The sequence below is a fragment of the Emys orbicularis genome, chromosome 10 (genome assembly GCF_028017835.1).
Source record: "Emys orbicularis isolate rEmyOrb1 chromosome 10, rEmyOrb1.hap1, whole genome shotgun sequence".
Lineage (NCBI taxonomy): Eukaryota > Metazoa > Chordata > Testudines > Emydidae > Emys > Emys orbicularis.
Genome location: NC_088692.1, coordinates 17,601,048 through 17,627,165, shown reverse-complemented (window position 1 = coordinate 17,627,165; position 26,118 = coordinate 17,601,048). Strand labels below are relative to the sequence as shown.

Here is a 26,118-nt window from a genome sequence, read left to right as displayed (position 1 = left end):
GCTGGAGGGGCAGGAGGAGTATTAGCAGCCCACACCACGTGCATGCAACAGCTCTGTGGTGAGTCCCTCCTTATAACCATAGCAGGTGAAATTGGGAGTGAAGTGGGGCCAGTGGATCTGTGACTGACTAGGAGATTCCCTGGCTATCATAGATCCACTGCCTCTGAGGCTTTTGGGCTGCTGCATCCCTGAGACTGCATTGCAACCAGAGAGAAGCTCCAGCTTCTCCAGTCTAGAGGAAAGGCTTCTTTCCTTCCATCAGTCCCCCAGCTCTTTGCAACTCTCCAGTACATAGCCTGGGTGCTCCTAAGGGTAAGTAGCATAATTCATGTCTAATATGTTACTTAGAGGACTAGTGAAATTTTACTTCTAAATTAGACTTCGTGCTAATATGACTTTCCTTGGTTCCTCGAATTCTTGCTCAGATGTAAATTTAATAATGCAGCCTTTCAAGTTATAGTATGTGTTGTGGTGCTCTGATCAATTCTTAAACTTCAACATTTAATTTTTAAAAAATCTTAACAGGGGAATTTCAGAATGTCTCCCGCGACTAACGGCTATGATTAGAGGAATTGGAGATCCACTGGTTGCAGTCTATGCAAGAGCGTACCTGTGCAGGGTAGGCTACCATTTAACATTATTTAAAGTGAGCTTATATCAATGGTATATTTCTCTCGTACTGCAGCCTCACCTGCCACTAAAGGAAGATTTTAATTAGTGGCAGCTTTTCTCTGACCCAAAAAGCGTTCCTGTTCCTCCTCTTAAAAAATTGCAAGACAGGATAACTTTTCCATTATAATCACAATTTGAAAACCTGCTGCATAATTGCCTATAATAATCATAGTAATTAAAAACTAATTTTCCAAGCTTGTCCTGCCAGTACTCCCTCCTGAGGGAAGAGGAAAATTGGGGACTGAGTCATAAAGAAAGCTTGTAGCTTTGTGGTATTACAGACTGTTATATGAGTGCTAAGCATGGCTTTTCAGAGGTACCGTACAAGCTTTCCTTCTACTTGAATTCATTGTCTCCCTGTTCATGCCATGGGAGCATCTGCTTTTGGAGGATGGCTTGATGAGCTTCATCATGAAAAAGTGTTAATTTGATGTCATGTTTTAAAAACTAGGGGGTTGCACACTTTGTATCTTGTGTAGGTCAAGCTTATTACATGCACTACTAGAGGCTCCTTGGTTTCCCCTATAGGCTCCCTGTGTGCCACTCTCCCTTCCTCTTCTATTTCAGGAACTTGCTGCAACTCCCTCCAATCGCCCCGTCAGGGCTTCTGTGTGCACCCCAAATCCCCCTCCTCCCATACCATGGTCCCCCATTCCTCCCTCCATGTTAGGTGCTCTGTGTGTCCCTCCTTCCCTCATATAAGGTCCTTCCAATTTTCCAATAAGGGAGTTCTGTGTTCCCCCATTCCAGGATCCCCATTCTTCCCCCAATGGCAGTGGTTCCTAGACTGGGGTTCGTGAAATGTTACAGGGGGTTCTGGGAAAAAATTCCCTAATGGCAGACAGAGCTGTCCCTAGAACCCCAGGCAGCACAGGGCCAGCAGCCTGTAGCCCCTGGACGTCCAAGAGCTAAGCAGATCAAAGCAAGCATATCTATCACACTGAGGAGATTTTAAACTTCAAGACTCCTTATAAGAAATGGAAAGGGAGGTGGATATTTTTTGCTGTTTTTAAACTTAAATAGGCAGCTAGTATTGTTTTTAAAATTATTATGAAGAACAAGTTTAAGCTTTGTTGTAACATGCGTTGTTTGCCTGGACTGCTCAAGACCTGAATGCTTGTATAGGAGGAACTCTTTGAGTTGGCTTCTTAAATACCTTCATGGTGCTTCACATCTGATGCTCCTTGATGAGATATAGGAGCCTTGTCTTATAACAGGCTTAGTCAAAGTGATACAAGCTACGAAAGTGAGGTCTTGGAAGAGTGTTGCTGTTTTAATAATGTAATAAAAATACTGTGATGATAAATAATAATTAATAATAAATAGTGTGTAATAAGCATGTCATAAAAACACATTTTATATTTCCAAGATCACTGCTTTTATAATTTACACTTGGGTAAAGGAGAAAATCCCTGGAAATATTCATTTTAGGAGGGGGTTCGTGAGACTTGACATTTTAGTGAAAGGGGTTCACAGGTTGTTAAAGTTTGGGAACCACTGCCCTATGGTAAGGGCTCTTTGTGCATCCCCATCCCCCCTCTCCTCACAGCAGGGTCCCCCATTCTTCTCCCGATGCCAGAGTCTCTGTCTGCCCTGCCCCCAGTTGCTCCCCAAGGAGTTCTGTGTGTCCCATTCTAACCTCCCCCTATGCCAGGTGTGTGCGCCCCCGGACCCTCCCCAGAGCAGAGGTGAGATGGGGGTTCCTGTTGTGCTGGAAGGTATTAATTGTTGCCATCATCCACTTGTTTGATCAACAGACAGTTGCATAGGTGCTGAAAGCTGTGGCTGTGCTAGTCAGATGGCAGCAGCTACATATATCCCCTTTTCCCCCCTTTCAGTTTCCCAGTTTTCCCCAAAATCAGTGGGGTTCTGACAACTGATGTCTAGACAGTCCCTGAAATTTTGGAATAAATAATGAAGCTGTAGTGCAGACACAAATAATATCTTTAAAGCAGCAGCATCGCTGTATAGAGGTATCTCTGCTGTTGAATTGAATCAAAGAACCAGCTCTCTCTATGGAAAGTTAATAGGGCAATGTATTTTTCTAAAGCTTATATGACTCAAATAGAAACAAAATATAAAGGCTAGAGATGCTTGGTCTGGGCGAGTGCTGGGTACCTGCAGCTCCTGACAAAGTCAGTCAGAGTGGCAGGCGCCTCTCATGATCAGGCCTTGGGTGAGCAAAGTGATAGGAGAGGAGTCTTAGAAGCTGGGTTTTTTTGTTTTGTTTTTGTTTTTTAACATAACTGACTTATTGCTTTTTCATGAGTCATTTGTGTTCCAGTTTCTCTTCTCTTACACTTGCACATAACAATTTTTTTTTACCTTTTTTCTTTTCTAAAAAAAAATTATAGTAAAGAAATTATAGTAAAAAAATACAACAACCCTGCATTAAAAAATCATTATTTAGGTTGCAAAATCAAGCACTCAAGAATTAGGAAAGGCCAGACTTAAAATTGCCTGTGACCCCTTAATTCACCCCCCTACATGTTTATGCATTACAATAGTCTTTAATTACCCGGTCCTGTACTGTTTTTTTCCACGGGACCCCTACTTCATTCAGTGCAAAGAATGGATGCACCAAAGGGCAGCCTTAAATCTGGCTTTTCCTAACATTATAATGCTAGGTTTTTTAAATTTATTTTTGTAGTGCTCTTACTGGTCATGAACACCATACTAGGACCTGTTCTCAACAACCTCGTTTAAACATAGTAGTAGCTAGCAAAGTTCTGGTCTCAGTGGACGGGGCCATAATATCACTTCCTAGTGAGGCAGGGATAACGATGGGCAAAAAGCACTCTGTTCAGTACTCTGCTGTAGTATCTTCATCTTATTGATATGTGTGTGAATATACTTATTCCCTGGAGAATAACTCTATTTCGTAGCTGGAGGAGGCTGGTAAGTGGTACAGATACAATTTTTCTCTTTCTTTGAATCTAGGTTGGGATGGAAGTGGCTCCTCATCTTAAAGAAAGCCTTAACAAGAATTTTTTTGACTTCCTTCTAACATTTAAGCAAGTAAGCAAATATGTTTGTATTGCCTGAGTGATGAAATAAGGACGTTCCTTGAGTAACCTATGATGAAAATGTTTTTTACAAATCCCTTTAAAAGTGCTTGAATCTAGAGTTGTAAATATTTTTGTAACTGTAAATCTGAAAAAAATATAATTTCACCATCTAACAGATGTCACCAGCAAAATTGATGTTTACTAGACTGCATTATTTACCTTTACTCTGGTATTTCCTATATTTAGAATGGGAAATACTGCACATATTGTGGTAAATTTATCTACTGAACATGGTGTATGCCCAAATTTTAAATAGTGCCCATTGTATATTCCGAATTCAGGAAAATATGCAGAATACTTGTAGAGCATATTGTGTAATTCAGTGACCCTGGTCTCTCAAAGCTTTCAGTTAACCTATAACTTGAAGTTTTGTTTACAGTTTCTCATAGCCCCAGCCAGACACGTTTTCCCCCATGATGGCAGCTCTTTCATCTTTTACTTCCTTTACAGATGCATGGAGATACTGTTCAGAATCAGCTGGTAGTGCAGTGTGTGGAGATTCCATTGTATTTGACTCTCTACTCTCCTGCTATAGATTGGATTTTACAGTGTATTGCGTACCGTGCTCCCGAGGTAAAATGACATATTCACCATGTAAATAAATGCTTGATAGTTAACTGGAACAAAGAACATATACAATATCTGATTTTTAAAAGATATTCTAGATTCCTATGGTAATTGTTCACTGCTAGGCTATTTAGTACATATTGATGCAGGACCTAGGATGCTATATTCAAACTTGAATTGAAAAATGACCAAAGCTTATGTGAGTGATATTATTAACAGATATAGTGCTGTATATATACACGGGGCTTTATATAGCTAGCTAAGATACATGCAATGCTCTGAAGTGCCTACATTCTAAGTAACCATCAATTCTACATTCTAAGTAACCATAAATAGTTTCCAGTGAGAGTGCTTAAAAAGGCCAATGTGAAAGGACTAGTAAGTGTAAAAACAAAACCATAGTGAAGGAGGCATAAGTGGGTTCATAATTATTTTTAGTTGTAGATATTAAGTTTAAAATTATAAGGCAAAGTTAAAGGATAAATGTAATATTACACAACGGACTAAAATAAGTCAACTTCATTATTCCACAAAGCTGATGAAAACTTGGAAGTTTCTTATAAAAACTAAGTTCTAGATTTCCCTTTCATATAGTTTTAATATAAACAGAGGTGCAGAAACAGAACTGTGGGTATAAGTAAATAAAAAGCAGGCAACTTCTTCTCTGTCCAATATGACTCTTGGGATAAAAATATAGTACTAGCGGTAATCAAAATTTGCACCAGAACAAGTGATTGGGAAATTTTATCTCAACCACAATAATAATAATAAACCGTATTTTCTAAGGTTGGTCAACGTACAAGTAATGGGCAAAGTACAAGTAATGCAAATCAAGGGCAGCATAGGGGTAATAAGTGTATGTATGAAAGAAGTGCTAACAAGCCTTAACAATAATCAAATGAGTAGAGTCAATATAAAGCCATTCTTGTTGTAGTACATGTTTAAAGATTGTGTAGAATCTAAATAGTATAAATGCTTTTAAATAATGAAGATGCTAAAGACATTTTAAAGGTGAAACCTCACCCACACCAAAATGCACATCTGATTGCTTTGTACAGGACTCTGCATAACATGTCTCCTGGGACCAATCTAGAGATCTTTGATTTTGCATCAGAATCCCATGATGCTGTTCTTCGCACTGCTTTATCAACTTAGCGATGCAAATTGCACCTTTTTTTATTTATAAACATGATCAACATAATGTTATAATCAGTCTAAAAATAGTCTGAAACAGAAATTAATTTCGAAGGAGACGTTACAACACTTCATCATTTGAGAGGAAAGTTGAAGGAAGTCCAGTCATGGGGAGAACTTAAATTTGCTGTGATTGCCTCCTTGTTTAAAGGCTTGTTTAAAAATTATCTTCTTAGAAATCAGCTTTTTCTCATATTTAGAGACGAATAGACTAAACCTCAATAGATCTAAGCACAGTGGTGAGCTGGAGCCGGTTCGCGGGAACCGGTTGTTAAATTTAGAAGCCCTTTTAGAGCCGGTTGTCCCGCATGGGACAACTGGTTCTAAAAGGGCTTTTAAATTTAACAACCAGTAAAGCTCCGGCAGCTCCCCGCCCCCGGCCCCAGCTCTCCTCTGCTCCGCCTCCGCCCCTGAACGCTCCGCCCCGCTTCTCCTCCCCACCCCTGCTTCCCACGAATCAGCTGTTCGCGCGGGAAGCCTGGGAGGGCTGAGAAGCAAGCGGTGGCTTCGCGCTGAGGCCCAGGGAGACGGAGCGGAGGTGAGCTGGGGCGGGGGGTGCGAGGAGGGCCACGCGCCGCGGCAGGTAACCCCCTACTCCCGCCCCTAGCTAAGCTACCCTGCCCCTAGAAGCCAGAGGGACCTGCCGGATGCTTCCCGGGAGCCGCCCCAGGTAAGCACTGCTGGGACTCCCCACCTCGCCCCCCGGCAGGTCCCTCTGTCTCTTAGGGGCGGGGCGGGGCGGGCACCCACTACGGTGGCCCACGAGACCCTCCTGCCCGGCCCCTGAGCTCCCAGCCGGGGAGGCTAGTCCCTGGCTGTTCCCCCTCCCCGGCAGCTTCAGCTTGCCCCGCCGCCGGCGCATGCTCTGGGCGGCGGGCTGCGAGCTCGGCCTGACCCAGCCTGGCTCCAGCCGCGCTGCGCGGCTGTAGCGCCGCCAGCCATCAGGAATGAGAGGAGGGGTTGGATGGAGTGGCGGGGGGCAGTCAGGGGACAGGGAAGGGGGGTAGATGGGGCAGGAGTCCCGGGGGGGGTGTCAAGGAACACGGGGGGTTGGATGTGGCAGGAGTCCCGGGGGGCGGGCCACGACCCCCTCGTGGGGTGAGGAGGGAACCGGTTGTTAAGTTTTTGGCAGCTCATCACTGTCTAAGCATACATTTTTAAATTCTTGTATACAGGAAAAATATATGTATATTGGAAATAATAATAAGCAATTATATTAAAGCGCAATTGAGAACATTTAAATTTATAGTCAATACTGCGTTTTCTTACTGTCCTGTTGGCTGGTATCATCTTGCTTTCTTGATCTTCTGATTCTATTTAGTTTCTTCTGTCATGCTGATATAAGCTAGTGAGGAAAAATTTGGTAAGCTGTGGGCTTTGTAATTGCTTAACATGACCAACAAGCTACTTAAAACTTCAATCAGTGTGTCTGCATTCTGCAGTAAAGAGCTAGTGGTATTCCCCTCTCTTGCCAGAGGTAATTGACCTTGTCATTTTTCAGAGAGAGAACCTTTTCCGGACATGACTAAAGACCTGGAAACTTGACTTTTATAAAATAAAGTAGCAAGTCAGATTAAAATGTCACTATACTCATGCAATATATTTGTTTTATATTGCACCACCAAAAATATTTTCTTTTGACTAAATGTAGTGTTAAATAAGATTATTGGAATATAGTTGCTAGGTAATGAAATTCACCTCTAGTTAATGTACAGTTTACCAAAAGCTGTGAGGATGTTTTATTTGTGTGGTCCACACTTTTTAATTTGAATGAAATCACTGTTATAGATTCTGCTTACCGAGATGATGGAGAGATGCAAGAAACTGGGGAACAAGTAAGTATTGCATGGTCAACAGACCATGAGTCAGAAATCTAAATCTTGTGTTACACTCTTATAATCCAGTTCTTTGTATAATGTTTCTCATTTTATTTTTTGCAGGAGTACTTTATTAAACTATTAAAACTGAGATGTAGTATCTGTGCTCCCTGAATTTTTTTTTTTCACCCAAAATTCCAATGGGTTTGGCTGTGGCAAAAAAGTTAGTTGACCCAATTGTCAGATGAGCCAGAGTTCAGCTAGGATTAAACCCCATGATACTTTGTGCTCCCAGTCATTTCCTTTGGGAACTACACATGCGACATTTTCTTCTGTTCCTCTTTTTACTTTTGCCAATTGACCAGTATGTGTATACTGTGAGAGGGAGGTTGCAGAGCAGGTGACTGAACAGTGCCATTTTAAGGCTAAGAATAGTCTTCCAAGCCTGTCTCAGGAAGGATGTGCATTCATTTCTAGTTAATTTAGTCCCTGTCTGAACTAGAAAAATGAGCAGAAAATGGATTTCAAATACAATTCATCCCATCTCCATACATTAATCTGAACTGGAATGTGGTTTGGCCTGGTTTGCACAGGCTTACCTGTATTTAGTGACTGATTAAGAAAGGTTACTTGCTAGTCTTGAATCCTCTTTCTGAATTGTGTGAGCATGGTTTGGCCCAAGTTATACTGGCTGGTTTCAGTTTGGTTTATTAGGGGGGCAGGGCGAAGATATGTGAAAATTGTTTGCAAACATGATGAATTTTTCTACTGCACGCTGAGCTAGTGTAATCTGCTTTGAGCAGGGCCGCCGGGGGGAGGGGGGACAGTGGGGCAATTTGCCCCAGGCCCTGGGCCCCACAGGGGCCCCCACGAGAATATAGTATTCTATAGTATTGCAACTTTTTTTTGTGGAAGGGGCCCCCAAAATTGCTTTGCCCCAGGCCCCCTGAATCCTCTGGGTGGCCCTGGCTTTGAGTGAAGAGGTGGAAATGCATTACCCTTTTAACCAAAAGAAAGATATTGTAACACCAAACATGTGACTGAGTTAAGGAGTGGAGAAGTTTGACTCAAAATCAGGGGTAAGGACACTCTTACATCGCTTTAATGGGGGCAAAAATCATGCTTTTAAGACTCCACTGTATTAAGTGCTGTCTAAAGATTTTTGGTCCATTCTACAGCATTTGTCTTTAAATTAAATAGTTTCTAGTATTTTGGGTTGTGAAGACAGATTTTCTGCTTAGTCTGTGCACAGCTCTCTTGTTTGCTTTGCAGCAAGGCAAATTTCACAATGTAGCACCAAGAGAGCTGAGAAATTTCCTGTGTGTTTTAATGGAGTGTTAATTTCAGTCTTTTTTTGACCTTTTAAATGCTTACACAATGTAGCTAATTGGAAATTGAATAACCCAGCTCTGACCATTGTTTTGTAGGTTAACAACATGATAGGCAAATTTCTGCCCTCTTACGTGCACCTCGTTGAATGATATTTTAGATTTTATGTAGTGATTTTCATTGCTAAATTATGAATCCATGGGCTCTTCACAAACTAGATACATGCAGTATCACTAAAATTCAGCCATCTCTGGGTAAAAGGTAGCAGCAAACTTGTGCAACATGCTGTGGACAACAGCTGGTGGCATGAAAATGTGTGGACAAGGCCAAGGGCAAATTCCTACTAAGTGCTATGTGATCACTGTAATCCTATTCACTTTTGTTCTGCAAAAGACCCACACACAGTAAATTGCACAGTATTCACTTTATTGACTTCAAAGGAATGAAGGACGGAGTGTCAACTCTGCTGGGGTTACTAGTCAACATGGAAGGTGTGCAATTTAGCCCTGAATGTTTCTTTTTAATTGCTGTTTCAAATTGAGTTACTTTTTCTGAAGTGCAGTACACTGGATTGCCTCTTCAACAGCTAATTTACGATATAAATTTTAGGTTTCAATTATTACATCTGTAGACAATAATAATCACCTTTACTATAATCGTATGGATTTATTTCTGTTCTACCAGCTCGTTTAGTAGAAATCAGCCTTGCAACAACAGCTTAGTTAATGCAACAAAGCTTCAATAGAGGTTGTCGCCATACCAAAAGATACTTTCAATTGTAGGGACTTCAGACAGAAGAAGAAAATAGAAATAGTTCAGCAAATGTACAAAGACTATCCCAATATTACTGTTTCTTTTTACTGAATAGCCAATGGTCTCCAGCTTGGTGAGTGATGTGCCAGTGTTATAAGGAAATCTTCTCTCAGCTAGTGATAGTTTGGAAGAAAGTTGATCCTTATGTAAGAAATCTAATGTAAAATTTATTTTAAAGACAATTAAATGATGTTTTCCTTGGAGTTAAGCAAAGGAAGTACAGGCTGAGGTTTTCTACATATCCTGCAGTTAAGTGCGGCATTGCCAAACTTAATATTTTCTTGTTTTGCCAACTCTTGATCAACCCATCACCCAAAAAAGTAGAAATGGAGTGGTATTTAATCATTCTTTGAAGTTCAGATTAATGTGAACTAGACAATGAAAAGTGCCTTAATTTATGGTGATCTGCGCTGATTTGTGTCCTGTTCCTTTTAGTGCCTTGCTGTTGAATTCAGTGATGTCAGCATTCAGAGCGGAGTTTATTGCTGCAAGGTCTATGGATTTTATTGGCATGATTAAAGAGTGCGATGAATCTGGATTCCCCAAGGTAAGTTTTTTGCAATTTAAAGCACTCCTTATTCATTATCTTGCTGAGTGCTTTATACTTTTAGCTAGCTGTCTAGATAGTTCACACAGGATTAAAAAATGGGAACTCTATGCTGTGTAGAATAAGGTGATTTAAGATCTAGAACATAAAGTGATTTCTATTCCTGTTTCATTCCTGGGTCCTGAATCCTTTACAAGTGGGAGGGGTCCAATGCGAATAGAGACAAGAACTCTCTCTTCTGCAGCAGCAGTGAATGGATCAGAAAGAGGCCTGTTGCAGTTTATTTGTAATAAGGAAGGGGCCCTTATTAGCCAGTCAATCCCAGTGCTGGAAAGAAGTGCTGGGAATTAACTAATTAATTGTGGCTTCATTCATACAGCATGTGACTCTACTCCCCACACTTACTTGTACTGTTTTAAGGGGCTTAATCCTGCCCCATTGAAGCCAATGGGAGTTTTGCTGTTGACTTCAATGGGAGCAGAATCTGATTTCTGGGTGTGCTAGTTTAGAGCCTTTCTTCAGGAATCTGCCAAATATAGGGTTACCATATTTCAGCAAGCAAAAAAGAGGACGGGAGGAGCCCCGCCCTAGCCCCGCCCCTGCCCCTCCCACTTCCCGCCCCCCTCAGAACCCCCAACCCTCCCCCCGTTCCTTGTCCCCTGACTGCCCCCTCCTGGGACCCCTGCCCCTAACTGCCCCCAACTGCCCCCCAGGACTCCACCCCCTACCTAAGCCTCCCTGCCTCTTGTCCCCTGACTGCCCCCTCCTGAGACCCTCCCCCCATCCTAACTGGCCCCCTAGGACCCTACCCCCTACCTGTACCCTGATTGCCCCAACCCTTATCCACACCCCCATCCCCAGACAGACCCCTGGGACTCCCACGCCCCATCCAACCACTCCACGCCCCCTGACAGCCCCCCCCAGAACTCCCGACCCATCTAAACCCCTCTGCTCCCTGTCCCCTGACTGCTCCGATCCCTCTCCCCACTCCTGCCCCCTGACAGCCCCGCCCCCAGAACTCCCAACCCCCCCCCCCCCGCTCCTTGTCCCCTGACTGCCCCCTCCTGGGACCCCTGCTCCTAACTGCCCTCCAGAACCCCACCCCCTACCTAAGCCTCCCTGTTCCTTGTCCCCTAACTGCCCCCTCCTAAGACCCTCCCCCACCCTAACTGCCCCCCAGGACCCTACCCCCTATCTGTACCCTGACTGCCCAAAACCTTCTCCACCCCCCCCAAAAGCCCCCCCCCGAACTCCCGACCCCCCCCCCGTCTCTTGACTGCCCCCTCCAAAATCTCCCTGCCCCTTCTCCTGCCCCCTGGCCCCCTTACCCTGCCGCTCAGAACATGGTGTTGGGCTCTGTGCGGAGCCGGACACGTGGCTGCGCTCCCCAGCGCAACACACAACCCGGTCCCTGCCCCCGCACAGTGCTGCCGGAGCGGGGTGCTGGGCAGCAGGGGAGGAGGAGCTGCCGAGGCCCGATGCAAACAGCCCGGCAGGCCAGCCGGCTCAGAATGCGGGGGGGGGGCGGGGAGGAGGAGCTTTACAGCTGCTCCGGAATCCAGCCTGGCAAGCTGCGGGGGAAGGGCTCTGGCTGAATTTCCTGCAGCCCTCCCAGCCGCGCCTCACTCTGCATGGGGGGGAAATCCCGGACATTTTTAGTGATTTACAAATTCCCCCCCGGACGCTATTTTTAACACAAAAAGCAGGACATGTCCGGGTAAATCCGGACGAATGGTAACCCTACCAAATAAGTATGCATGTTAAACAGCTGTATTTCATTTCAATTTATACGCTCTGATGAGTTGCTAATTAAATGTAACCGCTTATAGTTCTCCAACAAAAGTGCATTACAGTTCAGTCTTTGAGCCAGAAAGTATATGATCTTTGAGTGACTTACCCAACTAGATAGTTTTGTAACCAGTAGTATTTTGAAGTATGATCTGTTTCATAGAGAATCTTTAATTGATAGGATGATCTGATCTTTCCTCAGCATCTTCTCTTTCGCTCTTTGGGGTTAAACTTGGCCATGGCTGATCCTCCTGAATGTGATCGCCTTCAGATATTAAATGAAGCCTGGAAGGTTATCACAAAATTGAAGAACCCACAGGTGGGTCATTGATAGGAGATGAGTTCTGGGGTAAGTTGGAACTGACTTGCCAATTTCAGACACAGTTGTAGCCAGTTCAAAATGATTAAAAAAAAAAAAAATCACAAATTACACATGAGTTTTTAATACACACTGAGCATAGAATTGTCTAGTTCATCATTCCTAGACACTCAATAATTGCCTTGTCAATAAGCATACCGGTCATATGTTTCATACATACTTAGTTGTACTCAGTTTGGGTACAGCAGGGCCCCATTCTGAAATTTGTAACCATGAAGGTAGGTCCTTGTGCCTGCTTGGATCCAAGTGCCAGACAAGTGCCTAAGTAATTACTTAAGCAGACTGTGGGAAGAGAAATATATACTCTGAAACTTGATACAGATTTTGAAGGTGATGCATTCTTTTGACCATAACATATATATCTATTTCTAGGATTATATTAACTGTGCAGAAGTGTGGGTGGAGTATACCTGCAGACACTTTACGGTATGTAGGAATTTCTATAAGGATTTTTTTTTCTAATTTTAACTATATGGAGACAGTAAGTAGCTGTATAGCAGTTTACAATGTGAAAAACAATAAACCAGATTATCTCCTAATGTGAGAGTTGAATAGATACAAATTAGAGGCTTAAAAGGAGTCCTTTTGATCATTCATAAATATATTTCTAACCTGTATTTGGAACATAATTGGGGAAATAGGCAGTGTTACAGTAAGTGTCTGTTTGTAACCAGATAATTCTTATTTAAGGTTCAACTACAACCATGTAGAAAATTCATTTTTTTGTAAATGGCAATAAATTCTCAACCTTAACTTAGTACTAACCAAGTATTTTAGTAATTTGATTTCTGCACCATTTTTAATGCTGAGTTGTGACATTTAATTTTCACTACATAGAAGCGTGAGGTCAATACTGTTTTGGCAGATGTTATCAAACACATGACTCCAGATCGTGCATTCGAAGATGCCTATCCACAGGTAAGAGACTGTTTTGATTTACCAACTCTATAAATAACTAATTTTGTTCCAAGAAAATGCACAGAGGGTTCTAAAGTCTCTTACCTTACAGTGTATTTTAAAAGGCCTTTTGTAACTCAGGAAGCTCTTTAGAATAAAGCGAAGCTGTGGTATAGTGTTCCAGATTTATTCATGGAGGTCAATTTTTAAATCTAGAATAATTTACAACAAAATAATTTGTGTATGTGTATATATAGCTATATATATATAGAGAGAGAGAGAGAGAGAGAGCTGTGTGTGTATATATGTGTGTGTTTTTAGAATTGTTTTCTACGTGTTAACTGGAGAAAAATAACCTATACATTGGATGATTTAGAGATAGATCTGCACCGGTGTCATCATTATGTACATTAACATGCAATTTGTAATGTATTGAGTTGTTTTTCTTCTTTTCCTAGCTTCACTCAATTATTCAGAAAATTATCACCTATTTCCATGACTTTTCTGTACTTTTTTCAGCGGTAAGTCATACCTTTGCATTGTTTTCTAGAACTTGAGTGTAGATTGTTTTCATAAGGAAAGCTAACCTAATTTTCTTATCTGTCATCTGAAAGCTCACATGGTGAGAAGCACTTTTTGTCAAGTATAAAATTGTTAAAACACCATGGGAAGTCTTCTCTTGTTACTTTCTTAAAAAATCCATTATTTGCATTCCAGCCTATCACACTGTTTTCTTCCTAGGTTATAGAATTCTCTAATACTATTTAATTCTCTAATATCTTTGTTTTAATGCAGCAGTAACAACCAGCCAGCCAGCAAAGGGAGGTCAGATTAACTAATACAGCTTATTTGTGTTCTGTGCTGATAACTACATAATGAGTATTTCAGTATAATGCATACATATAATGTGTCATAGCAAAGAATTCAGAGTCAACTGTTCTGGTACTGACTGAGGTACAAACGAAAGAATAGGGAGGCCAATGGGTAGGTTTGTGTTGCAAAGTCTGCTTAAACTACTGAAGCTTGATTAAGGGCAAACTTTTCAAATATACGTAGATGATTTAAGAGCCAAATTTCCATTTTCAGCGACTTAGGCACCTAACGCTCACTGAAAGTCAATGGGTATCAGGCTCCTAAGTCACTTGGGCACTTTGAAAATTTTACCATCCATATATTTTGGGGATGGTACAGAAACTAATTCTCTAGATTCTCAAATTCAGCATCTTTAAATGACATCCGAACATTCTAAAGCTTCAAAAGTAGCCCTGGAAAAATCCAAAATGGTGGCAGGAATTTGACAGATTTTTTGGGACTGTAATACCCTATGACTTGTTCCTGGAGTCCTCAGACTTTCCAGTGATCATCACTTCTGTATCTGTGCTGCTTCAAGCATATTATTGCTTTTATTACACATTTTCCATATTTTTTTGAGACACGTGGCTAAATGAGCTCTGACCTGTTCCATGTTTATACTGGATACGCTGAGCCAATAAGCTAGCTGTTTTGTCAGCCAATAGGATTTCTCCATTCATACCACCCTGCTATAATCTCACATAGGGTGACCAGACAGCAAGTGTTAAAAATCAGGACAGGGGGTGGGGGGTAATAGGAGCCTATATAAGAAAAAGCCCCCAAAATAGGGACTGTACCTATAAAATCGGGACATCTGGTCACACTAATCTCACAGTACCTAATCTCTGATCCTCCAGGAAGAATAACTTTCTTCAAAAGAAGTAAAAACTGGTCTATTACACTCATACATGCATAGCTGAGATTATTTTAAATATTTCTAAAATATTTATACTTATTGGTTCTTTAGGCAGATTTTCATCTTCAGCACAGAGATCAAAAGCTTTTGTGTGTAAAATACCTTAATATACCTGTTGTTTTTTTAATTTGTATTTTTAGGAGAAATTCTTACCATTCCTGGATATGTTCCAGAAAGAAAGTGTGAGAGTGGAGGTTTGCAAGTGCATTATGGAAGCTTTTATTAAGTAAGTAGAAAATATTCTGATTAAGGGCATGCTAGAGGATCTGGGCAATCTATTGAAAAGTTGTTAGGGGAGATAGAATGAATCTGTTTGTAGTCCATTCGGCATGTATAAGGTATTCCAGGCTCCAAGAAGAAAATATAAACATATAATTTTGTATTAGTCTTCTTTATTCATCAGTTGCTTATTAATTGTTTTTCAGTGAAAATCAGAGTATCTGAATAGTCTTGTCAACTCTGTGTCTGATAGAAATAACAGATAGCGTTGTAGCCATGTTGGTCTTAGGATATTAGAGAGACAAGAGCTGAAGAAGAGCTTTGTGTTAGAGCTCGTCTCTCTCATAAACAGAAGTTGGTCCAATAAAGATATTACCTCACCCACCTTATCTCAGAAATATAACTTGACTTTCCTCGTAATAAACAGTTAGATTTATTGTTGCTGATTCCAGATTAATTGTTGTTTGTGCTTGCTTCAATTTCCATTACTTGACTTGGTTTACATGATAAAATGCTGTATATTCCTAGCCTTGGCTGACATCAGCAATGATCTTGGCATATGAATAAGGAAAGGAACAAATAGACATGTTTGTTGCAGTAAAATGAATGTTTCCTGAATGGAAAACGATATCAGAAGATGAGATTTCATGTTCAAACTTTTCAGAGTCCAGAATAGTTATTTTCATTAAAACAAAAGATTTTTTTGAAACATTACTTTCTTTTATCTTTTTCTTTTAAATGCTCAAATTGGAGAGCAGTAGTACATAACTTAAAAGTGATATCTGAGTTTCAATTAGATTTCTTCCAATCAGAAATATTAAGTGCTGATAATTCAGGCATGAAAAAATAAATAGTGAAAGGCTGGCTAGAGCAACTTCCACTGGTCTGTTACAAAGAGCAGACTGTTATGATTTCTTGATTGCATAGTTGAGAAACATTGATAGCCATTCAGATTCTGCCTAATGTGTATGTACTGCATTATGTCATTTGTATATTCCAAGGGGACTGTATATAACAGATTGTGCAGTTGATGGTGCCAGGTTTGGAGTCTTTTGTTACTAGTTCTAAATTTTTCAAAAATGTAGTCCGTTGTAGTTGGCAGAAGCCTGCAAATGGTTTTTGACCATGACGAAAATGCACTTTGGATACATTTAAAAACCAAACCAAAACCCAGAAAACTTTATTTGAAGTCCATTAGAAATATTGTTGTAAATACAGAAGGTCACTGACCCCTTCCATCAACTTCTAAGGCCTGGTCTACACTAACCCCCAAATTCGAACTAAGGTACGCAACTTCAGCTACGTGAATAACGTAGCTGAAGTCGACATACCTTAGTTCGAACTTACCGCGGTTCAGACGCGGTCCACACGTGGCAGGCAGGCTCCCCGTCGACTCCGCGGTACTCCTCTCGCCGAGCTGGAGTACCGCAGTCGACGGCGAGCGCTTCCGGGATCGATTTATCTTGTCCAGACCAGACGCGATAAATCGAACCCGGAAGTTCGATTCCCAGCTGTCGAACTACCGCGGTAGTGTAGACCTGGCCTAAGTGTCCCTGTGCTGCCCTGGTAACCACTTGAAGCGAATGGAACACTTATTAATGAAGTTTCCAGGCTTATCTCCACTTAAAACAGAGCTGGGGGGGGTGTGTGATAAATATTTCCTATTCTATTCCACTTACAGTGAGATGGACCTACTCCTGATATATGTAGAGCATTCTTTTGGTAATGCCCTTTTGTTAGGCAATATCTTAAGGGGAGAGCTTTTAATACTACATAGACAAAGAACACTTAACTATACGTTCATTTACTATATACTATTTATCACTAGGCATTTGTACAGCAGAAAAAAACATATTCAGTACAAATAGAATGAACAATTAATTGCCCTAATAATATTTACTAGTAGACTATAAGATCTGGAATGCAGGGCTCTTCAGCTGTATCACTCTAAACCAAGGTGCTTAATCTCTGTATTCATATCTAGAGTAATTACTGCTAATCAGATTGGAAGGTGGTTCTAGATGGCTCCTCCCATCATATAGAGGGAGTGGGTGTGTCTTTTTGGGCAATTAGGAAATGAGGTAGAGGGGGCCCTGGAGAGGCAGCTTAGGCTGAAGTTTATGCTTCAGCGTTTTTGAGTTGTCAATGAAGCCATACCTCAGGAAGGAGATGCAATTAAATGCCAGCATCACAGTGGTTTGCTGTATTGAGGATACAGTGGGGCTTGGTCTGTTCACAGGGGCTATTCTGAATGTTCTGTTACAGTAAAAGATACAGTGGTTATAAGTTAATACAGTATAGAGCATTCATTGCTCATCAGGGTTAGATGTCTCTGCCCTTTATCTCTTTCAGGCTGCCTTGTTTTATTGCATACTGAGTGTTACACTTCTTTGTTCTTGGCAGTTGATTGACTGTGCTAGTTTTGAGGCACTTTTGCTCTCCTTCTTTGGAGCTCAGAGTACAGGAGAGCAAATGGTTTCTTTCAAAATATCTGTTGAAAATGGCATTGGAGATACTATCCAGGAAATAGAGTGGCATTTCTCATTCCTCTGGTAACTCAGGAATTCTGGTTTTTGGCTTCAGTATTTATCTGTGGCATGATTAATACCTCAAGGTGATGCAACTTCACGATATATACTTGGTCGTCTAATTAGTCCTTGCATGCCTAGACAGGGCACATCACCCATTCTGTGCTATCTGACATTAACCAAGAAACTAGATTCCTATCTGAGATTTCTTTACTGGTTTTGCTTTCAAGTTCTTAGCTGGACATTTCTGGGCAATCTTCTACACTCTCACCATCCATAAGACTTAAGCTGTCTGTGACTTTGTAATAATACCGCCAGATAGTTATGAAATAAGTCCCACTGTCCTGTTTATTTTTTAACTGTGTATTAACTGCGAAGGTATAAATATACTTTAAGTATTTTTGTAAAAAGAAAGATACCCTGGGATGTTGCACAATGCAAGGTGTTCTTTGGAGGTTATTTCACAGACAGAGATCACGTTTTCACCATTGCGATTCTCTGCTCATAAGAGTATATAAAGGCTGCCTATGCAAAATTAGCATTAAATGAATTTTAAGTTTTCCACTGTTGTGTCTTGGAGAAACTGCAGTATTTTTATCAGTATTTTCCAAAAATGTTTTTTAGACATCAACAAGACGCTACTAAAGACCCTGTCATACTCAATGCTCTTCTACACGTGTGCAAGACCATGCATGATTCTGTGAAGTAAGATGAAATTTACATGTATTATAATACAGAATATGTGTAAATGGTGGATGTTCTGATGTATAGTTTTACTTTTAGGGGGGTTAATATTTCAGGGTGAATTTATGCATGGCCCTCTCTTTTGCATTAATGGGAGCTGTGCAGTGAAATCACAACACAAATTATTTACTCTTTAATCATTGCTTTGTTAGAGTCTTTGTTTCAGCATTCAAACTGGAAAATGGCAATAACTTAATAGATTTTTTTTCTAGTGTGGAGGGAGGCAGCAAGGATACTTTTTGAGAATAAAAAACATAAACAAAGTAGCAGATGCTGTTAAGAGAAATGATGCCAGTTTGGGCCCTTTTCAGTTTTTGTGAGGATAAAAAGCAGCTAGAATCTTCCAGGAACTACAGTGAACAATAGAGTATTTAGAGGCTTTCAATACATACTTCGCTATTAAAAACTCAGCTCCCAAAATTGAGTTGCACTCCAGCCACTTTCAGTTATTTGACCTGCACAAAGCAGCCCTAATCTGGCAGAAATAACAAGATCTCTCTCGAGTAGGGGGATTGCTGGGTGGTAGAGAAAGTCCTATCAAACTCCCACCCTGTGGCTGTGCAGGAAATGAGGATCCCTGGCTGTCATAATGGCTCTCAGGGGCTGTTGGCAGTTGGAACAGTTAAGAACAGCCTTCCTTTTTCCATGCAACCCCCCTGAACCTTAACTGGGAGCCTTGGAAAACCCCTAATTAGCAATTCTTTTAGTATAGGCAAAGTTAATTTACATCATTCCTTTGATTCTGTTATGTCAGCTCTTACAATGACCATTTTACATAGCATTCTAATAAGTTAAAACTACTGCCACTTTTCACAAACTTTGGTACAGCAAAGCTTCAACCCACGGTCTAGATCTTAGCACAACATAGGCCACTTGAACAGCTGTTGAGTGGTAACAACTTTAGGCCCTGGTACCAAGCTGGGTCAGATTTGAACTGGCAACCTATATAATTGACCTGTAGATCTCATTAAAAATCTCCTGAGCCGTCCAGATCACCCTAGTTCTTTCTTTTGACGGAGGTTTTCCTTCCTTCTTTACTGGATAAAACTATTGTCCTGTTTCCATCTGGTGTCAGCTCTAGGAAAATGGTAAAATGATACACAGGAGGTCAAATCTGGAGACGAGTACGTAACGGTAAAAGGATTAAATAGGATTTGTTAATTGTAATTTAAATTTCTGTATATCCATTTTCATCCAAACAGATCTAGCTTATTGGATTTCTATGTGATGTAAATTTATCTCATATTGGATTTGGGTTATGCTTTCAGAAAGATCAGATATATTTGTGGTAATTTTGGAAGTAAATGTATCATTGTAGTACTATTTGTGACAGCAAAACTTCTAGAGAACACTATAATGAGACAGTGGTAATAGTAACAGAGTTAAAAGTTCACAGTTGAGTAATCATAGCTTAAAACAAAAACCTTCTTATAAATATCACCTTAGAGAATTAAAACTGAAAGAATGTTAAATATCACATTTAAGGGGTTTTTTTAAATTGTTTGTATTTCTCTCAAGTAGGAACATGAATTTAGATTAGCTAATCTAATTTGTTTATAATTAGTTTATAGTCAATTTCTCATCCATGTTTTCATGCTGTAGTTCAATGCTGCACCGCTGAATTGCTGTTTGAGAATATTAGTCTGGATAAAGGCTATATCTTTTTTTCACTGGGATTCAAAGTATTTCATAGAAACATTTCTGTTGGTCTCTAAATTTTATAAAATCTTATTTTACAGAATTTACATACTAGGCAAAACTTGTCCTGGTAATATCCCTTTAAGAGTATTATTAAAAATAGCTGACAATCATAAATACAGTGTGATTTTAAGTTAGTTTAAAAATTAAGGGTATAAAAATGAGTATAAGGCCTTGGCTACACTGGCAATTCACAGCGCTGCACTTGCTGCGCTCAGGGGTGTGAAAAAACACCCCCCCTGAGCGCAGCGAGTGCAGCGCTGTTAAGCGCCAGTGTAATCAGCGCCTGCAGCGCTGCACGCTCGCTCGCAGCGCTGCAAGCTATTCCCCTCGGAGAGACTACACTCGCGCTCACCGCGCTGTGAATCCGCGAGTGTAGCCAAGGCCTAAGATTAATGTGTCCTTAAAATGAGTGAATTAGATACTGTGAGCATAAAAGAAATTTTAAGAATTTGTAAAATACGTATATAGTTGAAACTTATTTGTTTTTTGAAGATGGCTTATCTTATGTTGACTATGTAAACTTACTGTTGTAGTGCACTAACACTTGAAGATGAAAAGAGAATGTTAGCATCTTTGATAAATGGATTTATAAAAATGGTGAGTATTTAGTATTCATGATTGCCTGGGAAAACTTTTTGTGAGAGAGATACGGTGTGGGAAATAGGCACTCCAATACCACTGAAATTCAATGGGACTTGAGCATCCAACTTGCTCAGGATATGTTAAAAATCCCACCCAGTATATTTAGCGAAGGAAATATGCAGATGTTTTGAAGAAATGTCATACAACTTGGTATCACAGGCCTAGTTTAAAGTGTAGGTATCACTGCATGCATCAAAATCTTCTGTTAAATGTTTTTAAATATCTTGTAAAACCTATACGTGTTTTTAAAGTTGAATATTAATGAATGTCTTGCCTGTCGTGACAGTCTGAAAGGTCACAGGTCACTAGCAAGTGAACAGTAACATTAGCAGATGTAATTCCACCGCCCACACCTGAGGGGGATCAACACAAAATTAAAAACAAAAAACATTTTTTTAAAAATCAGTTTTTTGAGCCCTCCAGCATTCCAAAATTGAGACGGACTTAAAAAATAACTTAAAAAACAAAAACAAATGCCCACTCTTCAAAAAACAGTTTGTGTTGGGTGCATAATAAACTAGTGTCAATAAAAAGGTTTATTCATTAATTTGTTTGTAGAGTGATGATGTGGGTTTTCTGTTAAGCTGCTTTTATTTATTTGTTTATTTTTTAAATGCAAACCTCACCAAACCCCCACTTCCTATAAACCTCACGTTAGGAATTCTGTTAGCTATCAGATCCCTTTCCAGAAGTCTGGAAGCTGATAAGTATGCTTGAGAAATATTCAGGCTGTAAATCAGAGACCATATATTGTTTTAATAATAATAAAAACAAAACAAGAAAAACTTGCAGATTTCCCTAGAAGCTAAATTATGAAAGGTGAACAGTTGAAGGAGAATCTCTTCTATCGCTAATATAGCTGTGAGCAAGTTACTTTGAAATTATTCAACTTAACCTCAGTTGAGGATCTTCATTCCAACCCTTTTGGAACAAACAAAAGAGAGAAAGAGACAGAGCACCTTAATTCAACACACATTATAGAAAGATCAAATAGCTGTGTGCTGCAGACATGTCATAAGTGTGGCTTTTTGTATCTTCCCAATCCCAGGTATCATTTGGCCGGGACTTTGAGCAGCAGCTGAGTTTTTATGTTGAAGCTAGGTCAATGTTTTGCAATCTGGAGCCTGTTCTTGTCCAGCTGGTTCATGTAAGCAAAAAATTTAACTGCAGATGTTGTTTCAATCAGTGGGTTCCCCTCTCCCCCCTTTCTCCCCCCCGATTGCCATTCCTTATATTTACTGTGTTAAGGTTTATTTCGCTAGGTATTCAGGAGTAGACTTTGTTTTTGCCTTTCTTTTCTCACTAAATTTTTCTTCAATTGTGTGCTTTCCCCCCATACTTAGTACCATTTAATGATGCAAATTAGCTGTTTCATTAGATTCATTGGTTTATGGAACAAACAATACTACAAGGTCCTCCTATATATTCAGAAATTGGAGGCTGATAGTCACAGGAGGAATCATGTGAGTGGTCTCAAGGAGAGGGTCTGTCTCTGGAACAAACTTCCAGATGAAATTAGACAAATTCCAGAGTCAGGCCACCTTTGTCAAACTCTGCAAAATTTTCCTATTTAATCAAGTTTTTGCACCAGAAGCAGAAGGACATGCATAACATCAACTCTTCCCCCTCCCCCCGCAACCCCCGTCAAAAGTAGACCTTTCTATAGCTGTATAAAGGGTAAGAGCCAGAGACTTCATAAATTCCACTGGGACTTGGCTGTTTGCATATGAAAGGTGTTGAAATACCACAGTGATTGGTGGCAGTATAAAATTCTTCCATAGATACCTTCTGCACATTTCTTCTGAAAAATGTAGTGGTGTTCTAACTGGATTATGAATTGGGTATTAGTAGAAATGGGATATCTTTCATATTTAAATTATTTTCTTTTGTGTTAATTTTTAAATGATTATTATACACAAGATGGAAACAGTATTTCACAAAAATAAATAATTAAAAGTCAAAGACTTTGGTGGAGTTATGGAATCCAGGAGCACAAATAAGAACCCACCCTATAAGGTATATGAAAAGAGTCTACGTTTCAGGCTTATGTATTTGTTCTAACTTCCTATGTTTAGAAATCAGTTTGACAGAATGATATCGAGATATGCTGAGTTCATATGACTAGATCAGTGTAGGGAAGTTTTTTTGTAATTAGAAATTTTCCCATTCTTGCTTAGTTCAAGCAACCAAGAAAAAATAGGAATGGAAAAGGTTGAAATGCCAGGTCAGCAATTCACTGTATAATTTACAAGTGCTGGTTAGCCTTTGCATGCATCCCCCATAACAAACTGTGGAAGCATAATTTCATATTTTTAAATTTAAAACTGTTGGGTAACTGAAAAATAATAGCAACATAATAATCAGGATGACTATTTTGGTGTTTGGTGGTAATAGGACAGGGAGAATTAATCCATTGCTACTAATTAGATTGGTTTATAAAGTGGGAGTTACAGACAGATACTGATTGACTCACTTACTCAATCTTCCTAATTTACAGTTCGCTATCTCCTATAGCAGCCTTGGGTGGAAATTCAACCAATTGTCTTTTTTTATTTTTATTCTTGTTTTTATGTAACAAATAATTTTACAAAAGCACTAATACACTCAAAGTGCAGGTATGATAAATACTTCACTACTTGGAGGTTAGACCTAGGCTAAATACTGCACCTAAGGCATATCAGTATCTTGTGTAACAGCACACATTGTCCAGCCACATCGGAAGAAAGACAGGAGGCAATGGATGTGGTTTAGTTAGGCCACAATAAAAACAAAATCACTTAAAATATCTGGGAGTACATGGCAATAAATTGTATATTGCGGATCATCATAGTTTCCTAATCATTTCCATATAATCCCCAACGTGGTCCTGGCCATCCAGTTGCTGGGACCCTATCCCCTCTCCTCTTGCATGAGGTAAAAGGGGGCTAGAAAAGGAGGAAGGGGTCAGCTGCTCACTGTTCCAGATGTAGGAGCCCCAAACCTCCCCTTCCTCAGCTTTTGCAAGATGTTTTCTCTCTAATCCTTTTCCATACCCGTCCATACCCAGCATCTGCACTGGACATCTGCCATGAGTTTTACCTACTAAGTTGTGGCATTATAACCGAACACCGCTCCTCAACCCTACAGGGTCCCAGACTTGCTTTGGGAAAGATGGAAAAAACCCACCCCATCTCGCCGAGTCTTGCAGTGAGGGAAAAATTCTTTCCCAGTCCCCAAGGAAAAAGGGGCAACAGCAGATCATGAAGGAAGCTGGTTCTTTCTCAGATTTCATGGGTGGGAGGGTGGTGCTGCCAGCCCGATCCAGGTAAAAGAGGGCTTCTCCTGGATTGCATGGGGTCTAAATTACCCCCCTTCTCTCCCTCCCCTCTTCCAGTCAGCAGGAAGGGCAGTACCCCCTCCAGACCTGACCTAGCTGCTTCCTGCTCTTCTGTGTTCTGTCTGTCCATGTAAACTTTCCCCTTCTGCCCCATTTGCAGAGGGGAGCCCGTAAAGGGACCACAACTCCTTTCTTTCTGGCCAGCCAGACAAGGACTCTCCAAATATAGTTGTGGTGAACACGTTATCCCTTTGGCTACTTCTGTTTCCCATATGTTTAACTTGACAGAATGGTAAGAGTTGGGTGTTTATTTGCAGACCTGGTAAATCTATTCATTTCTATTAGTGCCTTATCTTTCTTTTTTTATACATAGTCTGTGAACCAACTGGCAATGGAAACGAGAAAAGTGATGAAGGGAAATCATTCCAGAAAGACAGCTGCATTTGTCCGGGTAGGTGCAAAAGTCAAATATATTTCTAGATTCTTCATCCCATGTGCACAGATGTTACGATGGGTGGAGTCTAAGGTTGTAATTTATACAGAAGAAATACATTTGTGGTTTCCATATTACTTATCAACTCACTTTCCCTTATGGGCACTGATATTTACTCACTAACAGCCAGTTGCTGCCATCCTCATTAGACAAAACTCCTGCAGAGTCCAATGAGTTTGCCTAAGTAAGGGTGATAAGATTCGGTCCCTAAGTGAGGTTTTTTAAGCCCTCCTTTAAGGAAATTTCATTTTTCCAAATTGTCATTGTATGCAAGCCAGTTATATAAAGGGGAGAAAAGAGCTGCTGCAAGCTAAATGGCATGACAATGTGTATCATAATCAAAAAGTCAAAGTGGATACTTATATCTAAAATAATATATTCTCATAGTGCAGGTGTGTCTTTACACCAGAACTATATGATTCATATATATCAGCGTGCCAGTTTTTCCCTGAAGGATCCCACCTTCTTAGAAAGTGTAGATCTTGCTGGGGAAGGATTAAGTGGATTGTGTTGACTCACAGTCAAGTGACTCATGGTACCTGGATATACAGGAAGTGGGATTGACTTTCTGGAGAGAGAGAGAGGATCTAGGGTGTGGGTTGATCACTCCTGAGGGAGGAACCCTAGGAGCAAGAAAGCCTTCAAAGAAGTTCTAAGCTAATCTTTATTTTATTGTTTTCACTGTTAATAAAGGGAAACCCCAAGAATTGGGTCAGTTTGAACTTCACATACTTGGTGGGCCGTGTTTTGTAGAAGAAGGTGGGAAAGATACCTACTCATGTTATATTTTTAAGCTTTTGCTTGAGCATATACAACAGTAGTTAACAAACATAGTCCTCAAATTGCTATACCTCTGATTTAAGAAATTATTTGAGTCATGTTTTAATACATTTTCTTCTTTTCTTAGGCTTGTGTTGCCTTCTGCTTCATTACAATTCCATCTCTGACTAGTATCTTTGCACGTCTTAATTTGTACCTGAACTCTGGACAGGTTGCCCTGGCAAATCAGTGCCTTTCACAAGGTAAGACAGGTGCTTGTTTCAATTGCATGATAATCCTTTCTTGCCAGAAAACAGAATATTACTAGTTGTGGATAATATTGATTCAGTTTGAAACTGAAGTTAACTCTTTCACTCCTTATTCTTACACACCTTGCTGTAGTCACAAAGTAAAATAATTCTAAAATGTATTTTTCTAAATTATAGCATATTTAAAATATAGGAATTATTGTAGAAAAGAGAGATCTGCTATTCAGGTATTTATTCAACTATTCCTTATTTTAGCCTCAGCTATGATTTTTTTAAATGGCATATCTTCAGAGAAAGCAGTGCTGTTTTAAATAAGGGACTTGAACTTGTGTGCAAATAATGTGCTTTAAATACATTTTTCTTGAGGAGGAGGAGGAAACTTAGACCAGCTAAATGATTATGCATGGAGATTGATATTCCTGTAAAAACTGTTGGCGAAGAATTAAAGGTCTAAGTACTTCAGTCAGGTAGCCCTAATCATTGATTGTGGTGCTGCATTTTGTTGTGGTACTGGAAGATAGATGTCAAAGCACAGAAGGAATATGCCATGAAGAAAATACTTTGCTATTAAAAATGTGTCACGTGTTCCAGAGAAACTAGTATTGAAA

The 26,118-nt window shown here is 40.2% G+C and overlaps 1 protein-coding gene across 5 annotated transcripts in view; it reads left to right on the top strand.

Annotated features, from left to right (window-relative positions):
- The window catches only part of VPS35L (VPS35 endosomal protein sorting factor like), a 117,627-nt gene that overhangs the window by 38,033 nt on the left and 53,476 nt on the right, over positions 1–26,118 (top strand). For 2 of the 5 annotated variants that reach the window (XM_065411873.1, XM_065411874.1), the window contains exons 12-26: positions 526–619; positions 3,613–3,690; positions 4,191–4,313; positions 7,290–7,336; positions 9,896–10,007; positions 11,998–12,114; positions 12,547–12,600; positions 13,012–13,092; positions 13,530–13,592; positions 14,980–15,065; positions 18,211–18,291; positions 20,565–20,628; positions 21,722–21,820; positions 24,363–24,440; positions 25,390–25,504. In XM_065411873.1, the coding sequence (XP_065267945.1) occupies positions 526–619; positions 3,613–3,690; positions 4,191–4,313; positions 7,290–7,336; positions 9,896–10,007; positions 11,998–12,114; positions 12,547–12,600; positions 13,012–13,092; positions 13,530–13,592; positions 14,980–15,065; positions 18,211–18,291; positions 20,565–20,628; positions 21,722–21,820; positions 24,363–24,440; positions 25,390–25,504 (1,292 nt within the window). The remainder of the gene's footprint in view (positions 1–525; positions 620–3,612; positions 3,691–4,190; positions 4,314–7,289; positions 7,337–9,895; positions 10,008–11,997; positions 12,115–12,546; positions 12,601–13,011; positions 13,093–13,529; positions 13,593–14,979; positions 15,066–18,210; positions 18,292–20,564; positions 20,629–21,721; positions 21,821–24,362; positions 24,441–25,389; positions 25,505–26,118) is intronic. The other 3 variants (XM_065411875.1, XM_065411876.1, XM_065411877.1) reach the window with 3 other exon arrangements.